Here is a 25,633-nt window from a genome sequence, read left to right on the forward strand (position 1 = left end):
GTAAGGTTTATCTCTCAGGTCACCAAAACATTTTGTCGGTGTTCTTAGAAAAAAACTGAAAAATCAACAGAATGAGAGCAGCAACAAGCCATGGAATTAAATAACGGGTTTAATTAACAGTAGGAATCGGCTTCTCATTAAGATGTTGGTTGGAGTGAAATTGGTGGGAGTTTGAAGCCCCAATTTAGCCGGTCATCTGTTGGCTCGTTTCACGTCTCATTTCTGTTTGGCTGCCATTTAATGAAGAAATAAATCAATTCAGAGGACTGAATTCTTTTAAACAGTGCTATTAAAATAAAGGGAAAGGAAGTTAATTAGCAGTGAAAACTGGTCACTGATTAGAATGAAACCCTCCAGGCCAAGAGTTTGGCACCCCTGCTTAGGGAGAAGCCATATTGTGTACTGTTGTCAGGGTCATGACCCTTGTTTCTAGGGGTGGAGCCTCCAAGGTTGTGACCTTGACTTAAGCAACAACTGAGCATAAAAGATCAAAAATCCTTGCTTCCTTTTGATTTATTGTGTATTTAATCTTCTAGTTTTGCCTGGCTTTTGACTCATTGCCTGTTTTTTTTTTTTTAACTTCGATTTTTCTTCTCACTTGTGTTTCGGTCGCTACAATTTATTATTATTTTCTTTTGTTTTGCCTTTTGGCCGCTTATCCCAGTTTACTCAGAAATTCGTTAACCTGTTTCCTGCGTCAGGACACCTATTACAGCTGAAATTAACATTAAGCAGACCCCACCACGCTTTTCCCATCTATAACTGTCTAGTTGTGCTGATAAGAACAGAAGAAATTTGACAAACGAGAGGAGACCATTTAGTCCATCAAGCCCGTTTGTTTAGCTAACAGCTAAGCTGTCCCAATAAACGTCCCAATGATGACAGGATTGGAACCTGGTGCGGTGTTCAACTGCAAGATCTCATCCTCTGCGAGATCCGTCACACCATGCACACCACTATTGAATGAGACGCACCAGTTCCATTAACAAGGTGCTATACCCCACACCACTGACTCTCACTGGATGTTTCTTTAAACTAGCATGTTCAAATCCCAGGAGGGCTGCTGGAACCACCATGTCTGGCATCGACCTTCATATCACAATATCATGATCAAAACTGCTTAAATCACACAAAGCTAATGTCTGGTCGAACGCCAGCTAAGCCTCTTGATCATGTCTGCCTGCTGTGTACCTTGAGTTGCAACCACATGACTGGCCATTTGAAGTAGAGGGCTATTTGTGTGGACCTAACAAAGTGGTCATACAGATTTTGCTAGCTTTTGAAGACCCAGAGAATTAAATCACCTAATACGGCCTCTTCCTCCTAGAGTGAAGTTCACACACCCAGTACAGTATACAGTATCTCTGCTATGTGTGTCGGCAGGAGGGATTACTTCTAATTGTATCGACTTGCTTGCTCTCCTGCGACTTCATTTAGACGTCTGCTTAAGCAAGTTAAGAAACTGCAATCAATAAGAAATCAAGTTGTAATTAGAAACAGCAGATCCTGAATGGCTTCATTTTGTGCCTGCAAGGCCATAATTTCCCCTGTTACCAAAGACGTAGGCTACAACAAATTAACACAATGATCACACTTCTGCGACTACTAATTGGCAGCCACGTATTAGACAGACTAAGTGACAGCGCAAGGACTCTTCCTTCCAAGTGCGTCATGAACCCCCAATGAATCTGCTCTGATCTCACCAAGCTGGCACAAATCAAAGAGACTTACTACTTCATCAGCCACAATGCCAGCGTCTCTTCAGTGACTGGTATAACTCACAAGGCTGCTAAAAATGACTAGCCAAGAACCTGCTAAACACTAAAGAGGTCACCAGCTGTGATAAGAGGTCCGTGGTGAAGCGCGATTTTAATAAACTAGCCGTGTGTGTTCTTTGGGACAAAAAACAACCCCAAGACTCCCTACCAGTTCTACTATATTGGTGAACTTGCAGAGGCGTCAGCTAAGTGGGCCAGGACAGATCGTATTTTGTCCGAGATTAACGTGTAGTTGAGTGTAACTGCGGCACAAAGTGAGCGGGACAGGCTGGAACCCGACTCAGGTAAATGTATGTTTGTTGTGTGAACTTGCAACATGCGTGTACCACCCAGGTGAGTTTGTCTGCTTGGGCTGAATGAGAAGTTGTGTGCGTGCAAGTGACGGAAAAATTGAAAAGTGCTTGCATGTGCCACCTCACCAACTGCAAGTCACACTCGTATAATCTTCTACATCTGTGGTTGAGTGTGAGCAGAGTGGACTGCTCTATACACACGTCTTTCATAGTGAGACGTGAGGTGCATGTAAGTGGCGAAAAAATGGAAAAGTGCATGCATGCGCCATCTAGTGGCTGAGGTTGAACGTGAGCCGAGCGGACTGCTTCATACACACACACACACACAGGTGTTTTGTTTATATATGTTGTGGCGGACGGCCAGGGCCCTTACCCATCTGGGACGCCCCGACCATGTAAGGACTGGGGGAGAGAGTATTTTCAGGACAGTTTCTCCCCCAGACCAACAAAAGGCAGCTCCCTTGGCTTCCAGCGGGGCCATAATGAGCATGGAAGCTCAACCCTGCTGGGGCACGAGGCCACCGCCAGGGGACATCTGCAGGGCCCTATTTGGTAGCACTTCCACCATACCCAGAAGTGCTGCTGGAAGAAGTTCGTTGGGCATCTGGAGTCCTTCTGGGTGTCCTATAAAAGGAGCCAGTAGCCACCACTCAATGGCCTGAGTCGGGAGGAAGTGGATGAAGCTTGTGAGAAGGAGTGGAGGTGGAAGGACTGGCAGAGAGAAGGGACTGTGCCTGTGGAGAGCGAAGGAAGCGAAATAAACTGTGGGCTTTAAGCAAATGCGAGCGGTTCAGTCAAGTGTCTCATTCACACCTCGGAGCAGGTGGAGAATTCTACCTGTATGTTAACCTTGAGTTTATTAGATTATTTATTGAATAGTTTAACCTTCACGTTTCACATCATTTTATGGATAAATTTAACATTTGAAGAGTTCCGCACTGCACTTGGAGATGCTGTTTGTTTGTTCTGTTTTTTGGAAAGTTACATTTACCGTAAGAGTTAAAGAGTCCAAGACATCATAAAGGTTTGGGGCAGCCACCCGTATATTGTTTTTCCCAGCTGCAAAAGGGTTTTTAAATCAGAAGCACGATGTGCATATCACAGAGTCCAAAACAGAACTGACTACAGTAGCCCAGGATGGAGGATTTAAAGGTCTGGAAAGGGGCGGGAACCAGAAGTGATGTCACCAAAGGGGCCGGCTTTGGAAGTGATGTTTTCTGAGGCGCCGGAACCTTGCAAGATTTCCCAGGAAAGGTCTGTAGGGAACTGAGAGAGGCATTCAGCGCAGTCTGTCGCCCCCTGGTCGGATGTTTTATTACACTTACTCGGACCCTTTAGCTGCCTCCTACTCGCACGTGTGTGACATACTTATTTGGCCGACGTCTTTATCCAAGGTGAATTACAATATTTCTGATACAATTGGTTCCATTTCTTTTGGTTTTCCAATTGTAGCTCAGAGAGGTCAAGTGACTTACACATGGTCACACAGTGTCAGTAGAGAGGTTTGGGTTTGAAGTCCAAAGCCATAACCGCTACACCATACTGCCGGCATAATAAATACAAACACCAGACACTTTACACCGACCCCTGTGTTGACCATGTGTGTCCGGATCAGAATTGGGTACCTTATCGGCAGTTCTGGGTTCAAGAGGCTCCCGGAAGCAACCAGGACTGTCTCACACCAACTTATTTGTGTCACGCACGAGCGCTTAGGAAGAAGCCATCAAACCCAAAGGTGAGCGATACTACAAGGGATACACGGTTGATTATGGCTACTAATGCATCTCTTTCTCTATCAGCAGAAGCAAAGAAGACAAACAATAAACCACTTCCTGTTTTTTCATTTATTCACAATGATACTGAATCACTCCCATCTCCACTTCCCATCGGCAACGTCGCTTCTGACTCTCCTGTGATGACATCAACTCCGGCGCTCCAAGATGACATCACCACTGGTCCTCCTTTGATGACGTCTCTTCCATACTCCAGCAGCTGTTGTCATTTACCACCTATCTCATTTCCTGCCTCCATTTTTCTATAAAAATGCCAAGTTTGCCACGATCGGTTGTCAAATGCCTAATTTTTGATCACTTTATAATTCTCTTCGTACTAAACGCAAGGACATTATATGGGGCTCGTCTCCAAGTATTTTCGATTCATTTATATATCACATTTGGCAAAATAAGAAAAAAAGCAGTCACGATATATTATTGTATAATACAGAAAGCATTCAGACCCCATCACTCTTTTCTCATTACCCATGTGTCTCTGGAGCTGCGTGACAACAGCATGTTACACCTGTAAAAGAATGCGGGGCATCAAGAATGAAAACGTGGTAAGAAAGGTGTCGGCTCTCACCTCAGCATGACTTCCCGCAGCCAATGTCTTGTTGCAACGCTCACAACGCAGACAGGGACGATGCCAGTCCTGGCCCAGTGATGTCACCTTCTCAGCTGGAACGAAAAAAATAAATACATAAAAAACGTTTGCACGATTGCCATGGATATGTACACTTAGTGCCATGTTCAGCTTTGCCCAAGGAGCTGACAGTGTGGTAGTGCCTCAGGTATTCGGCTTTAAACCCCAAGGTTGCCCAGGCTCACTGACCCACGGTGAGACCTAACCTGCACTGTTGAACATGTATGTAAGCTGTGGTGATGTAACCTGATCTTGTAAATTTGGTGTATCCTGACTTTGTAAGCATCGCATGTCCACCACAAATATATAACTAGGAAATCATGAAAACGTCTGCAAGATTACAAATTTTTTATAATACCAATTTAAATCATAAATAATGAAAAACGGCGTCTGGCTTTGGGGTGAAGGTCCTTTTCATATTAAGCCACTCTTTGTAATATAATATATATATTTGTAATATAAGCATAAAGATGAAAGACGCCTCACGCCTGGACAAACTTGTTAAGAAGGCAGGCTCCATTGTAGGATTAAAGTTGGACAGTTTAACATCTGTGGCAGAGCGACGGGCACTAAGCAAACTCCTGTCAATCATGAAGAATCCACTGCATCCACTTAACAGTGTCATCTCCAGACAGAGGAGTAGCTTCAGTGACAGACTTTTGTCACCGTCCTGCTCCACTGACAGACTGAGGAGATCGTTCCTCCCCCACACTATGCGACTCTTCAATTCCACCCGGGGGAGTAAATGCGAACATTAATTTTATTTTAATTCTTTTCATTTTTATTACTATTTAATTTAATATTGTTTCTTTGTATCAGTATACTGCTGCTGGATTATGTGAATTTCCCCTTGGGACTAATAAAGTATCTATCTATCTATCTATCTATCTATCTTAATAGCTAAAACGTTTAGCAGTACTGCAGGCATTTGGTTTCCTGAGTGGATGACAATTCTCCCATTAACATACTGGTCAACAATGTTCTCATGAGAGTCATACCCTGAAATCTAACCATAACCCTAAAACTAAACAGAAATTATAACAGAAGGAAAAACAAAATGGAATGACGAATAGCAGCCTAGTACAGGCTAGACAGCTCAGCCTCAGGGTTAACCCTACCAATTTTGAAAAGAGGCCATACAGTCAAATGTAATGGAAGGATCATCAAAATGGAAGGACAAATAGAGAACCTGAGAGCATAACAGAGGTCAGATGGACTAGCCTCAGGCCTAGCCCTACTGACTACAATCAAGCCACTAAACAAAAAACGGAAGTATAATGGAAGGATAAATAAAACATTAAGCCTGAAAGGGACAAGAAGGGTCAAAACCTTGGAGTGGGGAAAGCATTAGATCCCTTGTGTTACAGGGACTTGGGGAGAAGGACAACTGTACCCTAATGGCTGGCTCAATTTTCAATAGTCAAAAAAACCTAACCCTAAAACTAAACCACAATTGGTTAGGTCTGGGTGTTAAAAATGGAAAACGTTACGCTACATTGTTCAGTGTTGTTGACCGAGAAAAATCTAAAACCACTTTTTGGATAATCGAGGCAAGCTGAATCCAAAGCTGGACCCGATCCAACAGAGGAGATGGATGAGCAATTTTCTGATCCAGGAGGCTAACTCAACTGGAGTGTCGACGGGAGTGGTTTTATTGGACAGGCTTTGTGGGTAGCATAGCCACATGCAGTGACAAAGGGGTCCTCACAAATGTTTTACATTGTCAGGCATGGGCGTCGGAGGACTCCTCTGAAGGCTGCGGAAAGGTATGTAATACCCCGCCGAGACCCATGGGTTAAGCTGCTGGTGGCTACCGCTGACTTTGTCCTGTTTCTCTTCTTTCCTCACAACTCAGCGAGGCCGCCCAATAAGGGCACTTAGCCACGCCCCTTCTGGGTGTTTCGCCATAAAGGACACACAGCCTAAAGAGAGCATCTTTTTGTTGGAAGACCCTAGTAAGCCACACTGCGGATCATTGAATTAACTTCCGAGACAGAGGAACCCCAGGCCGGGGAGCAGCGCATTTGAGTGTTTTTTCTTCCCTTTTCATTTTTATTTACTTTTCCTGGGGATGGCCCGGCTGGCGTCCCAAACTTCATACGGATTTCCAGTCCGTCCTTCCACCACCCGACCACAGCATGCAATAAACCAGCATGGAAGGACCTGCTGCCTGCCATTCATTCATTGGCTTGATATCAGAGAAGGAATGAAGAGATCCCACCTTTCAAAATACATTTTTAGAATGATATCTCACAGGCACATAATGCACTCCCTCTCTCAGGAATGCAAAGCAGGCCGGTGACATCTCTGCTCTGTATGAATCACTGGGCTTTTTATCAATTCAAATCCAGAAACAAAGCGTCTACTGTTCCAAAGAAAAGGTCAGTAATGTGGCTTCCTAATGTCAACCACATGACCCACGCCCAGCATTCTTCTCCTTAATGGCATGCACTTCATATTTCTGATTTTTTTTTTAAATTTTTGCATGTATTTATACATTTTTCTTGTCCCCCTTCATACAATTGAAGTGAATAAAGTTTAGGGTTTTAAAAAAAAAAAAGGGTTTCCTATTCATCGAGAAAAAAATAATACCCAGCACCTTCATAGAATCTTCACAGCAGACCTGAAAATACAAGTCACGTCAAAGCACTGGACTCTAAACCATAAGGCTGCCAGTTCATATTCCCAGTTTGACTCGCCATTCAACCCTGACCAAGTCACTTAACTGTCCTCCAGTTTGTTCAAACAGCTGTCATATATTTAAGTCTAGTGTGCCTCTTATGGGGACTAATGAAAGAGTAACACCGGGCACAACTCCATCACTCACCAGATTTTTCTATTCTGTTCTCAGCCAGTAAAGACTAGGGGGTCTCGTTTATAAAACTTTGCATGCATTTGAGTGTGAAAATATGCACACAACAAAAAAAAAACCAGGAAAATGTGTAAACCTGATGACACCATCAGGTCCTTCCATGAAAACCCTAAATACAAAGAGGACTGTTTGATTTACGTTAGGTAGATTGCCCAGAGGGGACTGGGTGGTCTCGTGGTCTGGAACCCCTACAGATTTTATTTTTTTCTCCAGCCTTTGGAGTTTTTTTTTGTTTTTTCTGTCCACCCTGGCCATTGGACCTTACTCTTATTCTATGTTAATTAATGTTGACGTATGTTTATTTTTTATTGTGTCTTCTATTTCTCTATTCATTTTGTAAAGCACTTTGAGCTACATTTTTTTGTATGAATATGTGCTATATAAATAAATGTTGATTGATGGATTGATTGATTGATTGACACTGCTATTGTGGGCTGCATCAGGTGTGGACAGGAGGAGGAGTACAGAAAGTTAATCAAAGACTTTGTTAAATGGTGCGACTCAAACTACTTACACCTTAACATCAACAAGACCAAGGAGCTGGTGGTGGATTTTAGGAGGCCCAGGCCCCTCATGGACCCCGTGATCATCAGAGGTGACTGTGCAGAGGGTGCAGACCTTTAAATATCTGGGAGTGCAGCTGGATGACAAATTGGACTGGACTGCCAATACTGATGCTCTGTGCAAGAAAGGTCAGAGCAGACTATACTTTCTGAGAAGGTTGGCATCCTTCAACATCTGCAGTAAGATGCTGCAGATGTTCTACCAGACGGTTGTGGCAAGTGCCCTCTTCTACGCGGTGGTGTGCTGGGGTGGCAGCATAAAGATGAAAGACGCCTCACGCCTGGACAAACTGGTGAGGAAGGCAGGCTCTATTGTAGGATTAAAGTTGGACAGTTTAACATCTGTGGCAGAGCGACGGGCATTAAGCAAACTCCTGTCAATCATGAAGAATCCATTGCATCCACTTAACAGTGTCATCTCCAGGCAGAGGAGTAGCTTCAGTGACAGACTTTTGTCACCGTCCTGCTCCACTGACAGACTGAGGAGATCGTTCCTCCCCCACACTATGCGACTCTTCAATTCCACCCGGGGGAGTAAATGCGAACATTAATTTTATTTTAATTCTTTTCATTTTTATTATTATTTAATTTAATATTGTCTCTTTGTATCAGTATACTGCTGCTGGATTATGTGAATTTCCCCTTGGGATTAATAAAGTATCTATCTATCTATCTATCTATCTATCTATCTAAATAGATTTATAAAACCTGGCGTGTGCACATTTCTACGTAATTTACCCTTTATAAATCACAATCACCTTGTAAATATGCATATCTCACGTGCAACAGAAAACACTGGTAAATGCCATGTTTTTCAAAATTGAGGTTTTTTTTTTTTAGTTTTTAGAGTTACTAGGCCTTTCCTTATGTTATAAGGTAGTGGTGATGGCCAAATACGTCTTCCTTCCAGTCATAGCATGACGGAATAAAAAAAAAAAAAAAAAAAAACACTGACCAATGAGGAGAGACCGCCTACCAATGAAAATGTCAGATTATGATCACGTGATTTAAATGTTGTGACTGCGTGATTTAAATGGCAGGTGTTGATTTGTGAAAAAAAAAATAAACCAATATTATGCAAGTAAAGCTCAGGAAAAAGAAAATCTAGAGTTCATTAATATAGGGGCGACATCATTTTATCAATTTGCCAAAAACTTGAAAGATGTGATATATGAGGTTTTTCCACAGTTGGTGAGATGTGTGAATGCACCTTGAACGCCACCCAGAGACATTCATATTTGCAACATGCTAATCAACCGCATACATATGCAATCACGATGCTGCAGAACTGCACTGACTGGTAGAGTTGCCTCCCACCTGACGCATCGAGACCCCACCACCTGCATTCAAGAGTATCTGGCTGTGCTCCAAAACTGATGCTGTGTTCCATTTTAATTTCTGAGTTCCTAGTTGGAACTGGTACACCCCTCACGTCGGGGCTGGTATGTCAAGTCCAAGTTTGTCCAACTTTGGATGAGGACATCAATCCAAAATGGCAATGTCCCCTATGAACTTTAGTGAAAGCTGTAGTATCATGCGGCTTATAAGCACGACTGTCTACATGTGTCTCATCAAATCAGTTGTATGCACAGTGCTGCCAATCTTTTATCCCTGGACGTGTGGTTACGGTGTTTGGATACCCTGTAATGCATTGTTATCAACTGCTATTTATTGAGATGGAACAAAGGATAATAAAGGTTTTCCTGGACACGTCCATATTGATTTTCCAAATGTTTTACCAATCCCTAGCTTCCAAGGTAAATGAAACGCAGCATGAGAGTGCAAAATCACGCGCAACATTATAGCGTCTCTCCTCTGTGTTTTGGGAGTCTGAGAAAGGCGTAAGGCATCAGCGTCTGAGTAGGCAGCCCCTATAACCTGGCACATGTAATGACATGACTGTTGTTACAATGAATAGTACATGGCATATGAAACAACAAGGGTTCAGCCAGTTACATAACCGACAAGCCAGCCACCATGTACAGCAACATCATGTCTGTCACTTGCCTCAATATAAATGTATCATGGGTTGACCCAGGCCACCAAGCTATGACATTTGCCAATGCTATCTTGGCATCACAGAAGACTTGTGCTTTAATGGAATGTCACTGCGTATGGTTAACCAAATCAGCTTCATTTTTACAAATGCAGTAAAGTGCTCTGATTATGCGAGGAGAACTGGAAATGGCTGCAGATTGCCTCTTTATGCTGGCAAAAATACGTTAATGTTTTATGTATTGTCAGGGATGCCAGGGGCCATGACCCGGCCGGGACGCCAGGAGGGACCGGAAGAGGGTCAGAGCCCTGCCTGGATCACGTGGGGTTTGCCTTCCGGGTTGCTTTGGGGGCCACGGGTCAAGGGCATGGAAGCCTTTCCCTGTAGGGGCCCGTGGTCACCGCCAGGAGGCGCCCCAGTGCCTTGGGGACCTGTTACCCCAACACTTCCGCCACACCAGGAAGTGCTGGGGGGAAGATTTATGACGGCGCCCGGAGAGCAGCCGGGAGGACAGCCGGCACTTCCGCCACGCTGGGGCGTGGCCAGAAGAAGATTGCCGGGAACACCTGGGGCTCATCCGGGTCCTCTATAAAAGGGGCCGTCTCCATTCTTTCGAGGCGAGAGTCGGGTGGAAGAAGGACGAAGCAGAAGAGAGTGGAGGCGGCCCGAAGAAAGGCATTGTGGCCAGGACTTTGTGTGTGATTTGGGGTTTTGTGCACGTGATTAAGGTCTGTGTGACCACTGGACTGGGTCTTTGTGACCATAGTATTGTAGATCCTGGTGTAAATAAACGTGTGGTGGTTTTAAACAACATGTCCGTCTGTCTGTGTCCGGGCAAAGTTCACAGTATGTACACCCACACCATACGAAAACCACATGTAGCACCTCGCCGGTCAGTTAATGGCCTTTACTAAACTCTTATTCAAGCCAATTTCCTTTGTCACACTCGTCACTTGCCAGAGGTAAGCAATACTACCCCTGTACACCAGGGGGCGCAATTGCTAAGTCTTCTGTCTCTTGTTTTACCCACAGTTCCGAGAAAATGCCTACTTAAGGCAACTGACTCTGCCCATTCCGGGCCACAGACTATTACAGCAGGGCGCTCCCAGAAGGAGGCATCTCATTTGGGAGACAAGCCACTTGGGCAACGAACTCTGACCCTAAAAACTTGACTGCTCTTTAGAGACCTTTATCCACAGCCAACAGCTGAACATTGCTTATTGTGCCATCGTGTGTCTGTCATTTTTGCCACGTCTTTTTATTTCAAATAAACGGGGTGGCCCAGCTAGCACACCATTTTATCTGGACTCTTGCATTACTCACGGTTGTCGACACCTTGCAAACCCAGAAATGCATGGAGTGACCTGTAACATGTTTTTAAAATTTATATTCATAGACCCCACCTCTGTAATTTTCACTTTGAGGCATTTAGGGGGTCATAAGTGTTAAATAGGAGATTCCAGACCCTCCTGTATTTATCTCTGGTTTAAATCCAACCTGATCTACTGGAGTTTGGGAGTTTCCATGTCCTCCACAAGTTTTTGTAGATGTTCCCTCTGTACCTCTATTTCTTCTCATATCTGAAAGACATACAGATTGTGCTGACTGGCGACTCTAACCTGCTCCAGCTTGCTGTGTGCTTAAGAAAGGACTGTGACCTTAACCAGGCTTGGTTTGCCAGCAGCCATACCACCTGCACTTCAGAAGGGGTCATCCACCTGAACTAAGCATGGGAGACCATCCAGAAATGTTGTGGCGAAAAAACTGTCACCAGAAGGCTTTTTACCTGGAAATGAAGGCTATTAGAACTCAGGATAGGCAAACAGAGTTTTAAAGCTTTATTGCAATAAAACAACAAAAATAACAACACGGACTTAATCCAATACGGCCAAATTGAGCCGAGCCCGGAACAGTTCAAAACCCAAAACTTATATGTCATTTCTTATCACTCTGACCTCGTTCAATTAGCTCATTCTGCACCTGTTCTTACTGTCCATTGTTCATCTCTAGTTTCTGTTTTGCTTATTTCTGATTGGTCTTTGGCCGGGCAGATGTTTTCCTTTTTCCATATCTGGGCTTTTATGGTGTCATTTCCTTTTCTAAGCCTTTCAAACTATGTTATAATGGTGGCCTGAAGCTAAGCTTTAATTAAAAAGAAATATGGTATATGCTTTTATTTAATCATTCACTTGGCATGCTTGATTTACCTTAATTTCTATGCTAAAGTTAATTTCTAATATATTCTTCTATATTTATTTGCTAGTGCCTGAATATGCTCATTTTTCTTTCATGCATTACATCATTGTGACCTTGCTTATAGCAAAAGCCTTTTGCTGCCTTTTTGCTGATTCACCAATCCAGCTGGTTTCTTCCGTGCCTACCAGAGCCATTTTGTCTGTGGTATCGTTCCTCAGCTTTCCAGACTTGAACACAGGTGTTCTCATTCCTCCTTATCCTGTCCTCAGGTAGTTTCTGTGTGTCATTCTTGTCTTATTCTATCCTTACTGGTAATCTTTCCTTTTTACTAGAAAATGCAATATGCCTGATTTTTTAGTTAACTATTTGCTTGACCTATCTTATTTGATTAACATTCTAATTTATGCTTAATCTAATGTTTTAGAAGCTTTTAATTACTTTTTCTGGTTATTTATGTTAATATGCTATTTATGCTAATATGGAAATTTTTCTCTTCTATAGGAAAAGCTTGGGTTGATGCTGGAAGAAGTGTCGGTGAGGCCAGCAGAGGGCGCATGCCCTGTGGTCTGAATATGGATATCAGTGCAGTGAGGGGGACAATCTGCTGTAAAAATTGCCGCCATTTTTCAGATGACAAGTACAACTGAGGTCCCAACTCTCTTTGGTTATAAAGGCATCTTTCATAAAGTGTAGAGTGTTTTCCAGATACCCTGACTACATTTCCTGGTCATTCTGGCCCACCAATAATCCCCTGTCTCTTGTTAGCTAGCTACCTTTCTTACCCCTTCACCACCTGATAACTAATACGTGGTGAGTGCAGTGGCACAAAATGGCTGCCCTCGTATCATCCAGGTGGATGCTGCACATTGGTGGTGGTTAAAGCACCTTTTCTGCTATCTAAATAAAGCCCTTTGAGTGTCTTGAAAAGCGCTATATAAATGCAATGTCTTCTTCTTCTAGGCTTGATTCATGCCTTGTGTCTAAAATTCCTAGCACAGTCTACCCTACTACCCTTAGAATCGACGACAATTTTCTTTATGTATTCTTTGCAGTTTAAGTAACACTGATCCTTGGCAATATCTTTTCTGTAATAATTTTTAAAAATATGTGAACAGCTTAATCAATTACATAATATCTCACTTTCCCTTGAAGCACGGGCTGTCTACAAACAGCATGCCACCTGCGGGGTGTAAACCGGGCCTGCAGCCAGCACACTGAAATGCATCCATAGTCCCTTTTCACAGATTAAAGGCTTTCTCATTAGGATTCGTTCTTCTTGCTTTCCTCACAAGGACGACACAGGCACACAGAATTCTGCCAAAGTGCCATGTCCATCAGCAGACATCATAATAGATAATTTAACTAAGTTTGAAGTTTGAGTTATTAAGAAAAGCATATACACAAGATCTAAAAGATGCATACTTTGCATAATGAATTTTATGGTGGACTCTTAATCAAGCAAAACCTTCCCTGCCTCCTTGGACCGAGGGTACCCAGGCCACTAGTGAGGCACCTTACCCATTCCCAAGGCACATCAAAGTTCTCTCCCCTCTTGCCTTCTTCATCTTTCATGATCCTGGCCCCTTCCTCCTTCTCCTATCTCCCAATGTAGATTTTTTATAAGCCTCACCCATGAAGTAACTTTAAACTCTACTGGGGGTTACTCCCATGCTAAACTCTGAGGAAGCCCCATTGCCTACAATGACAACCCACTGCAGCGTCCTCTAGTAGCCTCTGGTGACTCTATGTACCCGGGAATTATATACAGTAGTGACACAAATGTTGTGTTTTGCAAACTTTGCTGCTTCAGCACTTTCAGATTATTTTTTTTAATGCATTTCTATGGTATATTGAAGAACAATTACAAACAGTTAATAATTTTGTAGTGTGAAATTTTGTTAAATTTATTTATTTGTAACTAAGACAAAGCAATGTAAGAAAGAACTGAGTCTTTGTAATTTTATGACAGGGTGGGGGAAACGCCTAAAACCAGTTTAGTGATTCTCTGCAGGACTCTTTCAGTCAACCCCCACATGAAGGCCAACTACCAAGCTGGCAAACTTCACCTTAACAAATGGTATTGAGGTCAGGAGTGAAACCATTGTGCCACACTACAATTCTATTAGTCTAAAGTTGCCTGTTTGGTTTTAAATCAGACGCCATTAAGTACCACAACACCCTATTGGCTGTAGGGTTTGGACAGAGAATCTATAAATTTGCCTGCATTACCCCTCTCTCTCTCTTACACCATCATCATGAAGGAGCATCTCTCACGTCATTTCTATGAAAAGGACAACACAATGAAGAGCACAGCTCAGCAGCCATATTGAGACAGGCATGTGGCCTGTTTCTGAAGAAAGCTGAGCAAAAATGATGACTTAACTAGAGACATTTTAAGTAATAACATCAGTATTTATCAGGTTGTATGGTTGTAGTTTGCTTATTATATAGATCTATACCAATAAAAGGCAAAGCCCTCACTGACTGACTCACTCACTGACTGACTGACTGATTGACTCATCACTAATTCTCCAACTTCCCGTGTAGGTAGAAGGCTGAAATTTGGCAGGCTTATTCCTTACAGCTTACTTACAAAAGTCTACATGTAACGGTCATAATGGTCGATAACGTTCCACAACATCCGCCATGTTGAACTTTCTTATTTACGGCCCCATCTTCATGAAATTTGGTAGGCGGCTTCCCTGCGCTAACCGAAACCGATGTACGTACTTATTTCGATGGTATGACGCCACTGTCGGCCGCCATATTGAATTTTTCAACGTCACTAATTCTCCAACTTCCTGTGTAGGTAGAAGGCTGGTCCCATCTTCACGAAATTTGGTAGGTGGCTTCCCTGCACTAACCAAAACCAATGTACGTACTTATTTTGGTGGTATGATGCCACTGTCAGCCGCTGGAGCCCGGCCGGGACGCCCAGGAGGACCGGAGGAGGGCTTGTACCTCCTCCAGACTGCGAGGGGGCGTCTGCCCTGGTTATGTTGGGGGCCACGGGTAAAGGGCTTGGAAGCCCAGCCCTGTAGGGACCCGTGGCCACCGCCAGGCGGCGCCCCGGTGCCTGAACAACCCTGGAGCCCAGTACTTCCGCCACATCAGGATGTGCTGGGGGGAAGACGACTGGGGACACCCGGACGGCTTCCGGGTGCGCTGCTGGCACTTCCGCCACACTGGGGCGTGTCTGCAGAGGAGTGCCGGGGAGCAGCTGGAGCACATCCGGGTTCCTATTTAAGGGGCCGCCTCCCTTCAGTCGAGAGCGGAAGTCGGGTGGAAGTGGACAGAGCTGGAGAGAGGACTGGAGGCGGCCAAGAGAGAGGCACGAAGGATTGTGTGGCCTGGATTGAGGGGGATCGGTGCTGGAGGCACTGGGGTTTGTTGTGCACGTAAATTGTAAATATTGGTGTAAATAAACAGTGTGTGGTGGAGCCAACGATGTCCGTCTGTCTGTGTCCGGGCCAGCGTTCACAGTACTTATTTCGGTGGCATGATGCCACTGTCGGCTGCCATATTGAACTTTCCAACGTCACTAATTCTCCAACTTCCCGTGTAGGTAGAAGGCTGAAATTTGGCAGGCTCATTCCTTACAGCTTACTTACAAATGTTAAGCAGGTTTCATTTCAAAATTCTACGCGTAACGGTCATAACGGTTGACAACGTTCGCCATGTTCAACTTTCTTATTTATGGCCCCATCTTCTCAAAATTTGGTAGGCGGCTTCCCTGTGCTAACCGAAACCAATGTACGTACTTATTTCGGTGGTATGATGCCACTGTCGGCCGCCATATTGAACTTTTCAATGGTCTTTGTTACTTATGAGCCCATCTTCAAGAAATTTGGTACGCGGGTTCCCAACGCTAACTGAGTCCTACTTGCGTACATATATACGTCCATAGCCTGCAGCTCGGTCACCGTGTGAGGTGGCGTTGGGTCTCCCATCCCATCTCCTCCCACGTTGTTGGCTGCCTGCCTATAAAAGGCCGTCCGTCGCTCCAGACTCTACATTTCCTTCCTTGCTTCGCCACGGGATTCACGTCTCCCTGCTGATAACTACAGCCTTTTTATTTAATCCACGGCTTCTCCGCTGTTTTATTGTTCGTTTATTACAATTATAGTTATTGTTTAGGTATTTTAGACTTACTTTACATTGTTCAGGTACCCATTTCCTTCATCATTCCAACCGTACCCCCATTAACATGTCTATCGAGGTGATCACCATCGATCAAAGAACTGTCACTTACTGAGTGGTGTCCATGCCCGGAGATGGCACCTACCTTTTCCATTCTCTTTGTTACATATTGCACGGCCATATCAGGCTCACTCTTGATATCCGGAGGAACATTGTGTCTTATGTATTGAATGACTGGGACAGGTTCAAGGTGTGGACTGATGATGGTACAGGAGATAATTAGACTACACAGGAGCACTAGAAGAGTGAAATGCTTAAGCCCTTCACCTGTGGTTCTGCATGTGAGTTGATGGCTGCCGCTGAATTGTTCAGTTGTCGCTTTCAAGTGTACCGAAATGGCCAAATATTTTACACCTTTCGACAACCGCCAATGCCTCTTAAACATCTTAGATTGACAGGTGACGATTTCAGTAGTGGACACTTTGATGTTTATAAATGTTTAAACTCTCAAAAGCTGGATGTGAAGTTATTGATGAAACCGGTTGTATGCTTACAACGCTTGACAGATGCCAAATGTCACTTCAACACAAGTCCTACAAATACTGTCGTAATTGAAACAAACCATGAAACTCAAACCGATTATGACAGCAGCAATCCAAGCTGTGAGATTTGAAACAAGATTACTGTTCACATGGCCAACTGTACGTTACATGCTCAAGAGTAAGCTCAGCGCACAGCTTGGTCATATTACAACCGGAGGGCCGAACTGACAATGTGGTATGCAAAGAGATCCTTAACAAATAATTATTGGTATATTTTCCATCAGTTTAAAAAGGTTTAATTTTCTTCTTAATAAAAATTTTAAGTCAGTACTTCGCCGCTGCGAAGCGCGGGTATTTTGCTAGTTATTTATATAATCCAACATCTGTCTGTCCACTTTTCACGAGATTTAGATTGTTTTTTTCTATAATTTGTTCGATTTTGTGACCCTCTCATCACGCTAAGTATCAGAGTTCACTTGCGGTACCGATTTATTTGTGGGACTCTGAAAGAGACGCAGTGGGCCGAGGGGGGTTCACTCCTCACTCACTCGCCAGCTTCGGAACGTACCTTACATCTGTTTAGCTAGCGAACGAGAGAACTACTTAACGGAATTAGATTGGGTTTTTCTCTATAATTTGCTTGAACATTCTGGTTGACTTCTCTCATTGCGCTAAGAATCATAGTTCGCTTGCAGGAGAGCAATACATTTGCTCTAATCTGAGACAGAGTCTGAGGGCCAAGAAGAGAGGAAAGCGTGATATCAGGAGTGGGGAGTTGTTCTACCTCGGTGTTTTGCAGTGTACCTTGCCTCCGCTTAGCTAGTCATACTTTTTTGTTTATTGATTTTTAAAGTTTGTCCTATTTCTACTACTAGCAGGGGATGGCTAGTTAATAATACAAAAGGGGAAAGTAGAGCAATACAGAACTCTACCAAGACAGAACACACAAGTTTCAATGGCTTTCATTGGCAAATCCATCAAATTTATGTAAAAGTCAATATTTCCAGTCTTGAACCCCCAACTTCAGGGTCAGAAGAAAAAAGACTTAACCACTACACACACTGCCTGCATCCTGCTGTAAGCTTTTAAAATGGTACTTGGGAAATTAAGATTTTCCCCGGTAGCGAATTTATATGCAGTACATTTATTAGACTTGTTACTACTGTTATTATTTGTTTTACTGTTATTACTTATTTATTACTATGTATTTTTGATGTGGAGATAGGGAATCAGGAAATGCAACAGATTAGCAAGGAGAAAGTAAAGACAGCTATGAAGAGGATGAAGAATGGAAAGGCTGCTGGTCCAGATGACATACCCGTGAAACCATGGAGGCGTTGACATACCCGTGGAAGCATGGAGGTGTTTAGGAGAGATGGCAGTGGAGTTTTTAACCAGATTATTTAATGCAGTCTCCGAAAGTGACAGGATGTCTGAGGAGTGAGGAAGAAGTGTACTGGTACTGATATTTAAGAATAAGGGGGATGTGCAGAACTGTAATAACTACAGGGGGATAAAATTGAGCCTCGGCATTAAGTTATGGGAAAGAGTAGTAGAAGATAGATTAAGAAGGGAGGTGATGATTAGTGAGCAGCATTATGGTTTCATGCCAAGAAAGAGCACCACAGATGTGATGTTTGCTCTGAGGATGTTGATTAAGAAGTATGGAGAAGGCCAGAAGGAGTTGCATTGTGTCTTTGTGGACCTGGAAAAAGCTTATGACAGGGTGCCTCAAGAGGAGCTGTGGTATTGTATGAGGAAGTCGGGAGTGGCAGAGAAGTATGTAAGAGTTGTACATGATATGTACGAGGGAAGTGTGACAGTGGTGAGGTCTGCGGTAGGAGTGACGGATACATTCAAGGTGGAGGTGGGATTACATCAGGGATCGGCTCTGAGCCCTTTGCAATGGTGATGGACAGGTTGACAGACGAGATCAGACAGGAGTCCCCGTGGACTATGATGTGCGCTTTGACATTGTGATCTGTAGCGATAGTAGGGAGCAGGTTGAGGAGACCCTGGAGACGTGGAGATGTGCTCTAGAGAGGACAGGAATGAAGGTCAGTAGGAGCAAGACAGAATACATGTGTGTGAATATTAGGGAGGTCAGTGGAATGGTGAATATGTGGGGAGTAAAGTTGGTGAAGGTGGATGAGTTTAAATACTTGGGATGAACAGTACAGAGTAAGGAGGAGTATGGAAGAGTGGAGAGAGTGCAGGAAGAGTGGAGTGGGTGGAGAAGAGTGTCAGGAGTGATTTGTGACAGATGGATATCAGCAAGAGTGAAAGGGAAGGGCTACAGGACGGTACTGAGACCAGCTATGTTATATGATTTGGAGACGGTGGTACTGACAAAAAAAAAACAGGAGACAGAGCTGGAGGTGGCAGAGTTAAAGATACAAGAGGAACGAGTAAATTAGAGGGTCAGCTCAGATTGGACCGTTTGGAGACAAAAATCGGAGAGGCGAGACCGGACATGTGCAGAGGAGAGATGCTGGGTATATATTGAGAAAAGGATGCCAAGGTGAGAGCTGCCAGGCAAGAGGAAAAGACAAAGGCCTAACAGGAGGTTTATGGATGTGTTAAGAGAGGACATGCAGGTGATGGGTGTCACAGAGCGAAGATGCAGAAAAAGGAAGGACAGGAAGATATGGAAAAAGATGATCCGTTGTGGTGACCCCTAATGGGAGAAGCCAAAAGACTAAGAAGAAGAAGATTATCTATTCACTTATTTATTTTAATTATATATATTTATATCTATTATAGTATAGTACAGAACTTGCACTTGTCCCATGTTTATGTATATTTTGATTGACAGTCATGTCATGTCACTGTATGCTACAATGCTCTGTGTGGATGGTACAACAATAAAGCCACTTGACTTGACTTGACTTATATTCTGAGTTGGTGACCTCTAAAGACAAAGAAATAACATATTATGCTTTGGACTTCAATAACTTCTGTTCCAGAATTTCTGAGTCTAGTACTTATCTGCCATGTTTAACCTTTGTTTCTTATATTTACATTTACTTATTTGGCCGAGTCTTTAATCTGAGGTGACTTACAACATCGGAGATACAATCGGCTACATTTCTTGCATTTTTCCAAATGTGGCACAGTCAGGTGAAGTGACTAACTTGTTGGTAACACAGCATCAGATTGCAGAATTTAAACCCACAACCTCAGGGCTAAAAGTCCAATGACTTAACTACTACACCACACCTATAACAGAAGTAATGCTAAAACTGTATCCTATAGCATCTGAATCAGATGAACTTTGTGAATGTGTTACGGTGGCACAGTGGTTAGCACGGCTGCCTCACAGCATCAGAGTCCTGGGTTCCAATCCCCAGCCTTGTTACTGTGTGGAGTTGACACTTTTTTCCTTGTGCCCACATGACAGTTTAACTGGCTACTCTAAATGTGTCCACTGCGAGTGTGTGTGGGTACATCTGTAGGTGTTTTCTGTGAAATGCTGGCATTCTGTCTACAGCTAGTTTGCACCTGTTATGTTAATATTTTGTTTCTCCGAGTTTCTTTTTTATTCTTATTTGTTTTACCCTTTTGTAATTTATTTATGATTTCATCAGTCAATATGATACCACATGTTCTTTGGGGGAGATGAGGCCTGTGTGTATGTATTAAGTACATAGTAATGGGTGTGCGGTCGCAGGAGTTTGGTAATGTCCTCACAATCATCTGCACTTTGTTCTAAATAAAGGAATAACTAGCCTCAAGGTGCCTCAAAATGACACGATCTGACAGGCAGGCTTTGTAGAAAAACACTCAACAGAGGAGAGGTAAGGACTAGAAGGTACACGTAGGGTAAGAGATATCAAATATTTTACATTTAGTCTATTACCTGTCTTTGAGAGTTTGAGAGGTAATGTGACTAGTATATAATATTCTCTCTCTCTCTCTCTCTCTCTCTCTCTCTATATATATATATATATATATATATATATATATATATATATATATATATATATATATATATATATATATATACACATACATACATACATACATATATATATATATATATATCTTGTCACGCTTGGGTCACAGATTTGCACAGAGACACAGAAGGTCGTAGAAAAAAAGAAGGATTTTTATTCAGACACCGCAAACACATGAGCTTAAACGTGCTCCATGACAAGTCAGATATAACAGTTCCGCTAGGAGCAGAGAGAGATAAAAGCAAACAATCAATTCCCAAACTGACAGGCGCTGCAAGGCTTATAAGTCGGCGGAGTACCGCGAGGCTTGTATTACGCGTTATAGTGCAAGGATAAGGAGCAATGTGTAGTCAGTGTTTCAGGGTTTGTGGTTTTCCCAGGGCGTCTGTCTCTATTTGGGGTGCGATCAGCCCTCCAGCTCACACCCTCCCCCTCAGCTTTATTCACATTCCTGTGAATCAAGCGACTCTCTGTACTAGGTTCATTTAGTCGTGATAATACATCTGCGTTGACGTGTTCAGAACCTGGTCGGTGCTTTACTGTGAAACTGTAAGGTTGTAAACCCAGAAACCATCTCATTAGACGAGAGTTTGTATCTTTCTGTCGGTACAACCACTGGAGTGGAGCATGATCAGTTACCAAAGTGAAGTTTCGTCCCCACAAGTAATAGCGAAGCGCTTCCACAGCCCACTTAATTGCCAAGCATTCTTTCTCAATTGTAGAATAATTGCGTTCCCTAGGAAGTAATTTCCTACTCAAATATGTGATTGGATGTTCTTCTCCATCAAAAATTTGTGACAGGACTGCCCACACCAAATGCACTTGCGTCTGTTTGCAAGATAAAATCTTTTGTGAAATCCGGGTTCCTTAGAACCGGGTAAGAAGACAATGCTTTTTTTAAATCGTTGAAAGAACGTTCGCAATTTTCTGTCCACAGGACAGGTCGGTTTTTTCTGCCTCTAGTAAGTTCTGTAAGAGGAGCAGCTCTATGTGCAAAATTTGGAATGAATTTTCTGTAGTAACCAGCGAGTCCCAGAAAGGCGTACTTGTTTCTGTGTCTCAGGTCTCGGGTAAACAAGCATTTCTTCTATTTTCCTTAATTGTGGCCTAAGTAAACCCTTGCCCATAGAATAGCCTAAGTAATGAGTCTCGGACATGCCTAGTTTACATTTCTTAGGGTTAGCAGTAAGGCCAGCCTGTCTCAAGCTTTCAAGAACGGCTTGAAGCCGCTCTAAGTGTGTTTTCCAATCATTGCTAAAAATCACGACATCGTCAAGGTATGCCCCAGCATATTCAGAGTGAGTACGTAGGATCTGATCCATCATACGCTGAAAAGTTAGAGGTGCCCGTGAAGACCAAACGGGAGTCTTGTAAATTCATAGAGTCCGTCAGGAGTCGCAAATGCCGTTTTCTCACAACTGCTAGCCTCTAAAGGCACCTGCCAATAGCCTTTCGTGAGATCTAGCGTGGAGATATAGCTCGCCTGACCCAGTTTTTCCAACAGTTCATCGACACGGGCATGGGATAAGCATCGAATTTAGAGACCTTATTCAAGCGTCTGAAATCGATACAGAACCGAACCGAACCGTCTTGCTTTGGGACTAATACGACTGGGCTGCACCAGTCACTTTTACTTTCCGAATTACACCCAGTGTCAGCATCTTTTTACCTCTTCACAATATTTCGCGCTTCGGTATCCGAACGGCCGCATCTGTACGCGAACATCAGGTGCAGTGGTAATTTTATGTTTTGTAATGTTAGTCTTGCCTGGTAAATCTGAAAAGACATCAGTGTTCCGTTCTATCAAAGATAACAGTTCTGTCTTTTGCGTGTCAGTAAGATCGTTACCAATGGTAACATCGGACTGAGAAACAGCAGCCAAGGAAGTGTTAACCTCTTGTCGGTCGTGCCATTCCTTCAAGAGGTTAATGTGTAAAATCTGGAATGGTTTGCGCCGCCGGTATTCTAACCTTGTAATTTACTGGACTCATACGCTCCTCAATAATGGCGGGCCCTGCCATTTAGCTAAGAATTTGTGTGGATCCGAGGGAACCAGTACCAAAACACGATCGCCAGGTTTGAACTCACGGAGCTTGCTGCCTATCGTAAAGACGCTTCTGAGTTTCCTGTTCTCGTTGTTGGTGTTCCACAGCAATAGAGGAAAGCATAGAAATTCTGTCTTGCAACGAAATTAGTCGATCTGCAAAGCTTGGACCCTTAGCTGCTCTCTCGTTTCCTATCCATTCCTCACGCACCACATCCAGGATGCCTCGCGGCCGCCTGCCGAATAACAACTCGAAGGGACTCAAGCCAGTGGACGCCTGTGGTGATTCTCGCACGCGCAACAAAACAAACGGTAGGACAGTGTTCCATGTTGTGGGATCATTATGAGCAACTCGCCTGATCATCTGTTTCAATGTTTTGTTAAATCGCCGGTTAAACCATTCGTTTGAGGATGGTAAACAGTAGTACTCAATTTCTTAATAGCAAAGCTGTCACACAATTGTTTCATCACGAGAAGTGAAAGGTGTGCCCTGATCAGTTAAGATTTCTCTAGGGATACCAATACGAGTAAAAGTTTCACATAGTGCTTTGGCTACAGCCGAAGAGTTGGCCTTTTTCAGCGCGATCATTTCTGGATATCGTGTCGCATAATCAACCAACACCAGCAAATATTGGTACCCATCCTTAGTCTTAGGTAATGGTCCCACAATATCTAATCCCACACGCTGAAAGGGAACTTCCAATATGGGCATAGGACAAAGGGGAGCCCGAGGAGGCTTATAAGCAGAGACGATCTGGCAGTCTGGACATGAAGTACAAAATCGTTCAACATCTTTTCCCATATTAAGCCAATAAAATCGTTTTGATAACCGGTCTCTAGTTTTGTCGGCACCGAGGTGCCCCCCCAAGATGTGTGAATGTGCCAGATGCAAAACAGTTTCCCTATGTGCTTCAGGTACCACCAGTTGTTCAATAAATTCCCCCTTCAAATGATCTGAGATCACTCTGAAAAGGCAACCGTCCTTTTCTATAAAGTGTGGGGTTTTCACACCCCCGGAATTACGCTCTTGGTAATAAGAGTCATAGCAGGGCGAGCCTGTTTAAATGCATATTCTAATGAGCTATCAGTATGCTGCAAACGCACAAAATCTGATTGTTCGTTAACACTCGGTTTGTGTTCGAGGCGTTTGCAATCTGGGAAGATGTAGAAGGAGCAGCCCATTCTGGAAGATTGTCGGGGGTGACCTCCTCCGTCTCGCTGGAGAGATCGGGTTCAATATCTAAGTTGGGCTCTAGATTTTCCCCGGCCGCTACCAGTTCTTCGTCTTGGATTTCTTCTTCTTCTCCCCCCCACCAAGTTCATTAGTGGACTGGACTACTGGTCCCTTACATTTATTAATCAGTTTCGAAAAAGGGCATTTCTCCGTCCTATGAGTAATGGCCAAGGGCACGAGTCCGAAACGGCAGACCAAACCTTAAAGTGGCGCCCCCTATAAGTTAAAGGAAGAAGTAAAGTCTGATAATCTTTAACATCACCATGTACACAGCGTATTTTTACAGTCTCACAGTCTCTAAGGCATTGTTCATTAAGACAGTCTCGTCTCACAATACAAAGGTCACTTCCGAATCTAACAATGCTGAGATTTCTTTGTCCCCCAATTTCACCGGGATCAACAAGCCATCTTTTCCATCCGGATATGTAATAGTTGAGCAACAAATCTCGGCCAGTCCAATCTCCATTGAATGAGCTGGAGACAAGCGACAATCTCTTGCCAAATGGCGAGCTGATCACATCGGAAACATCTACGGTCGGCTCCGTTTCGAAATATCCTCTGCGACGTCCACGTCGACGTGCTCTGTAGCCTCCACGGTCTTGTCGACCGCTGTTGCCGCTGTCTCCCCAGAAACAGGCGTCCCATCTACGACTGGATTTCCGGGTCCTACCTGACCCCATTAGATTTTCAGGTCCTGCAGCTTGTCGATCGAGCGAGAGAATGTCCTGGACGTTCGTTCACAGGTTGCGAAGCAGCACGAAATCCACCGCTCTTTCTCCAAGTGGACTGTGAACCCTCTAATCGTCTGGACATAATCGTTAATGATTTAATATCATGGCGTAGAAATTCATCTCGAAGAACTTCAGGTATGCCGCCAGTAATATATTCACGACAACTGTTTCCATTACGTCTCCTTCAAACCAACAGTGCACTTTATGTATCAAATCTTGAATTTGCGCACGGATTGGGTCATCCATGTTTAGTTTCCAGTCTTTAAGTGCAAATGTTTTAGACTTCTGAAATAAGTCTTGGCATCCATCTGTGCAACCACTCTGGTACCACTTGTCACGCTTGGGTCACAGATTTGCACAGAGACACAGAAGGTCGTAGAAAAAGAAGGATTTTTATTCAGACACCGCAAACACATGAGCTTAAACGTGCTCCATGACAAGTCAGATATAACAGTTCCGCTAGGAGCAGAGAGAGATAAAAGCAAACAATCAATTCCCAAACTGACAGGCGCTGCAAGGCTTATAAGTCGGGAGTACCGCGAGGCTTGTATTACGCGTTATAGTGCAAGGATAAGGAGCAATGTGTAGTCAGTGTTTCAGGGTTTGTGGTTTTCCCAGGGCGTCTGTCTCTATTTGGGGTGCGATCAGCCCTCCAGCTCACATATATATATATATATATATATACACACATATATATACATATATATATATATATATATACATACACATTATATATATATATATATATATATATATATATATATATATATATATATATATATATATATATATAAAAATCCTAAGCCTAAAAGTGCAATGATTTTATGTGACTTTTTTGTCACGCTTTAAATCGGGCTTATTTTCAAACCT

General features: G+C 43.4%; 1 protein-coding gene across 1 annotated transcript in view; it reads right to left on the bottom strand.

Moving 5' to 3' along the window:
• Positions 1 to 25,633, bottom strand: part of crip2 (cysteine-rich protein 2) — a 136,672-nt gene that overhangs the window by 15,550 nt on the left and 95,489 nt on the right. Inside the window, exon 6 of the mRNA XM_039741852.1 lies at positions 4,430 to 4,524. Within this exon, the coding sequence (XP_039597786.1) occupies positions 4,430 to 4,524 (95 nt within the window). The remainder of the gene's footprint in view (positions 1 to 4,429; positions 4,525 to 25,633) is intronic.

This window comes from Polypterus senegalus, chromosome 18, assembly GCF_016835505.1.
Source record: "Polypterus senegalus isolate Bchr_013 chromosome 18, ASM1683550v1, whole genome shotgun sequence".
NCBI lineage: Eukaryota > Metazoa > Chordata > Cladistia > Polypteriformes > Polypteridae > Polypterus > Polypterus senegalus.